The sequence below is a fragment of the Cryptomeria japonica genome, chromosome 10 (assembly GCF_030272615.1).
Source record: "Cryptomeria japonica chromosome 10, Sugi_1.0, whole genome shotgun sequence".
NCBI classification, from domain to species: domain Eukaryota; kingdom Viridiplantae; phylum Streptophyta; class Pinopsida; order Cupressales; family Cupressaceae; genus Cryptomeria; species Cryptomeria japonica.
This window is the reverse complement of record NC_081414.1, coordinates 323,033,726-323,038,468: the sequence shown is the minus strand read 5'-3', so window position 1 is coordinate 323,038,468 and position 4,743 is coordinate 323,033,726. Positions and strand designations below refer to the sequence as shown.

At 41.3% G+C, this 4,743-nt stretch overlaps 1 protein-coding gene across 1 annotated transcript; it reads right to left on the bottom strand.

The window, feature by feature from the left end:
* Positions 1-317: 317 nt before the first annotated feature.
* On the bottom strand, positions 318-2,610 carry LOC131076094 (subtilisin-like protease SBT1.8). Its single transcript, XM_058013141.2, has one exon. The coding sequence runs from the start codon at positions 2,583-2,585 to the stop codon at positions 384-386; it is 2,202 nt and encodes a 733-aa protein (XP_057869124.2). The 5' UTR covers positions 2,586-2,610; the 3' UTR covers positions 318-383.
* Between the last annotated feature and the right edge of the window lie 2,133 nt (positions 2,611-4,743).

Genomic DNA, 4,743 nt, shown 5'->3' with positions numbered 1-4,743 from the left:
TACTTTTCAATTTTTTTCCCACATATTAATAAAAATACTATTCATATCACACAAGTTATCGCTAATTTATTCCAATTAGTAAAGAAAAGTTTATTTGATTCAACCATTAAAATTTATTAACCTATATAAAAGTCAAATAAAAATCAATTTGAATGATACCATATCGTCTCTTGGAAACAAGGATGCACATTTGATCATATATTTTAACTAATTAAAAACTAAAATGTAACATACTTCATATTTTCAATTAATTAATAAATACAATTTAATGTGTATCCTGATAGACATGCCCTACGATTCAGCATGGTAAAGGCGTAGCAACTAGCAGGTTTTAGACAATGGTATTTGGATTGGGATCGATGCTTCTTACAAGAATGAAAATGTTATGATAGTTCATACCAGATGATTGATATGGGGCTTCTAACCTGGTAAACAGGAGAGGTGGTATTGGAAACCCATGTAAGAGAACCTTGGACAAATGAATGCGCTGCTAGAGTTGGTACCGTGAATGTGATGTTGTAACTCTGCCTTTCCATAACTTCTGTGAAGATTAAAACGGGCGGACTAACATTAACCTCCACTCCAGGGGGCGCCTCGATGCTAGCCGTGTATGTTGATTCCGGCGACCCAACATTAGTTACTGTTCGCTTGAAGGAAGTTGAGACCGGCGCTAATGTTGTGTCGAAAAGAACAGAGAAAGACGGGTAATTTAAATTTCCTGGGCGAGTGCTTTCAGGGTCAGTAGGGCAAGTCACACTTGTACCCACGATAACCCGAATCTGGCTAGTCGTGTAGTTTAGGCCGCAAAGGTAAGGAATGTAGTCGGCCGGTGTGAGGTCATAGACAAGCCCTGGGTTTGCTGCTTTTTCCGGATTTACATGTCCTGCTCCGGTAGCGAAAACGTTTGCTGTAGTGTTGGTTGCACTGTCAAGGATCGGCAGGCTGTTCTTATCGATAACGCCTGCCGTAGTCATGAGGGCAGATTTGATGGCAGCCGGGCTCCAGTCTGGATGAGCTGCTTTGATCAAAGCGGCGAGACCGCTTACATGGGGACAGGACATGGAGGTCCCCGAAACTATATTGAACTTGACCAGCCTGTGGTCCTCGGGGAGGCCCGTGGGGTTGAGGTCGAAAGGCCATGCTGCAAGGACATCAACTCCAGGGCCAATCACGTCCGGCTTCAGGATCTCCGGATTCACAGAGCTCGGACCCCTCGACGTAAAGGATGCCACAGCAGGCGCTTCTAAACTGCCGAACAGGGTACCCAGGAAATTTATGGCTGCAGTCGGTGCTTTGGTTGAGGCGGCGTAAGCTTTAACCGTTAGTCCATCTTTGTAACCGACGAAGGTTGCTGGCAAAACATGAGCATCTGCTATGGTTGCCTCCCCAAACGAATTGTCCGCGACCAGTATCATACCTGCGCCTCCCGCTGCTCGAACCACTTCACCCTTCGCCAGCCGCGCATTGTTGCCCTGTTCACACACCACAATCTTTCCGGCAATATCACTGGAGCTCAAGCTCCCGTTGAGACACAAGTTTCCGCTCTCTGTGGTAAAATGGACAAGCGGCAGGGATTCCGAAAGGCCGTTACCCGGGTACAGAGATTCTCCATAGAAAACCCTCCCGTCCCCCAGTTGGACATTTGCGACGAAATTTCTGTCCATGGTGCTCGCGCCGACAGTCATGATCCAGGGTGCCTCGTTTGAAAGAGTAGAAAAAGCCGGCCCGCTGTTGCCTGCGGAGCAGCTGACGAAAATGCCTTTCTGTATTGCAGTGAAGGCACCCACGGCAGTGGGATTCATGTACAAGGGCTTCGTATTTGATTCAATCGAGAGCGATAACACGTCGACCCCGTCGGCCACGGCTTGGTCCATGCCTGCCAGAACATCTGATTGCCGACACGAAAGGCCCCCACAGACCTTATACATGGCTACATGAGCACCCGAAGCCATGCCCCTGGCCGTTCCAGCGGCATATCCAAAGAGGCTCGCATTGGCAACGCGGCTACCGGCGGCAGTGGATGAAGTATGACTGCCGTGACCTTCTGCGTCGCGAGGACTTGGATTACGCTCTCCGCTGCCTTGGAGGAAAGTTCTGGCTCCGATTAGCTTGTTGTTACAGTTCGATGAGTTGAAATCCGGGACACTTTCGCACATACCCTTCCACTTGGCCGGCGGGGAAGGCATGCCGGTGTCGTCGAAGGAAGGACTCTCTGGCCACACGCCCGTGTCCAACACCCCAATTATAACGCCCTTGCCGAAGTCAGTCGCCGGCCACAGTCCTTGACTGGTAGAGAGGCCCATAAATTGAGCGGAATACGAGGTATGTAATGGCAGGAGAGTGTCTGGATACGACGCAATAAAGCCTGGCATCTCTCGCATTGCTACCACTTCTGCTTCCGTCAACCGAGCAGCGAATCCATTGAATACATTCTCGTAAGCATACATCACAACTTTTTCTTGGCGTACAAACGACGAGTACCATTTCTTGCGATCATACAAAGTAGTTAAAGCCGTCTCTGGCTGCTCAAGATGAACAATATACGTTGTTTCCTCTGGATGAACACTTCCAGCCAACAGGGCCATTGTGAAGAGCAAAATGTTGGCAACATTATTTCGATTCACAGTTTTCATAGTTTCGTAGAGCAATAGAAATAAAATGCTTGCATTCAGTTTAAGCTGACCTGTGTAGTTGTACAAATCTCACACTTACATATCTTCCAATATAGAATACCGGCTCGCGTTGAAAACACTGTGAAATTGATTCCAAGGTCTGGTGATACAATGCTTCAGGATTGCAGTCCTGTTGTTCTTCTATAAAACAAATGAATGACGAAACGGCCAAAGCAATAAATAATATTTGGCTTGTTTATGTGCGTATGTCCATTTTCTAAACGACGTGATGCCATTTCGTTTCCAGTTATGGTAAAATTGGTATAATCGCCAAAAATATTTAAAATTTCCGAAGGATTGAAAAGTCGAACTCGGTCCCTCTAAGATGGAATAGAAACAACTGCTAAACCTAAATTTTTTTATAGGATTCAATTTACAGATGTTATTGTTGTATTTTACACTAAAATCAAGCATCCTGCCGTTTAATCAACCCCTCATACTAATTCATATTTATTAGACAAAGTCACTCAAGTAGAAGTTTCATGCTTTTATTTAAGAAGACCAATTTCCCAATCGATATAGAAAATTGTTAACATATTTGATATTTAACATTTTATATGTTGTTAGTTTTATATAGATTATTTTAACGTTTTCATTTAAATAGTTAATAGACATTATATTAATTTTTATGATTAAAATAATTTATTTTAACTATTAATATATTTTACTTGAACTAAAAATAATTTTATAGTATTGATTATATGAGTTTTGAAACTTTAATTTAGAAATTTTTTATTTTATAATCAGTTTAATGTCTATTATGCGATTTTGTTTTAAATATCTATTCAACATATAACTAAATATTGTGCTATATAAATCTTATAAATTGTTATTTAATAAGATAATTATCTTTTTAATAACTTTTGAACTTTTGTGGAAACATGATTTAATTCCATTGTGAGTTCATTATTTTTACCTTTGGCTTTATTGCTCTTAACCTGTATTTCTTAACATTGCTTTCCACCTAATGTGAAAGAATTTCCCACCTGTTCATTATTGAGTGGGTTTGGAATGGAGGCAAAAGGATTGTGTCTCAAGTTGGTCTCCCCCTTTGAATCATCCCTTTATTAGAGAACTTTGATGGTAGGCTTTTTCCATACTGGCTAGTGTCCATGGAAACAAAGGAACAACATAATATTTAGGGATAAGAAGATTAGTTGGGATTCTTACGCTATTGTTATTATGGTTAATGTCAAGGTAAATATGGTTGCTTTGAAAGATGCAACCACTCTAGGCTGCCCTTCGCCATAGATTAGTAGGTGGCTAAAAACTGATGCTTAAATGATACTCTAGCTAGTTTCATATCCCTACCCATTGGCTTCAAAAACTCTAATAAATGTCCCCCTCAACTCTAGTTGGTTAAATTGAACTTCAATGATTCTTCAAACGGAAATCCAAGTTGGGTGTGTGGGGCTGGGGTCATTCACGACCACAGGTGAAATTTTATCCTTGCTTACATTACCAATTTGGGCTCACAAACTTTGAGTTTGTTGGAGGTGGCAGCTATTTACTATGGTCTTGTTATAATTAATGAATGGTAGTACAATGAATTCATCATAGAAGTTGGTTTGAAAAACACTATCCTTTTACTCAAGAACAAAGCCAAACTTGATTGGAAGTGTGAAGACCTTGTTGCCAAGTGTCAGGATCTTATTTGTGAGATTAGCCATGCTAACCTTTGTCACACAAGAAGGGAAGGCACTAAAGTTGATAACAAATTGGCTTCATAAGGACCATTTCGAACAATTTGAAAATATGGAGGGATATCAATGATGTCCTAGATTTGGTTCCTGTTGCTATCTTTGAGGACATAAAGATTAATGATGGATTATAATCCAACGATCACCTTTTTTATTTTTCTCGTTGCCCTTTTGGCTAGTCCTCTTTTGTTTATGTGGCGGATGTCTCTTTCAAACAACACTATCATTTTCCCTTTCCCTCATAAGTGCTATCAGGTTCAAATTTTTAGTTTTTGTTCTCCCCACCTAGTTTTTTCATCGAAGCTCATTGTGATTGTGATGGGAGGACCTTATACAAATTGAACCTAATTCATGTGATGAATTTAAAATTA

Bases quoted from the DNA above. Each gene is read 5' to 3' on its own strand.
- LOC131076094 (XM_058013141.2), bottom strand. From the start codon at position 2,585: ATGGCCCTGTTGGCTGGAAGTGTTCATCCAGAGGAAACAACGTATATT.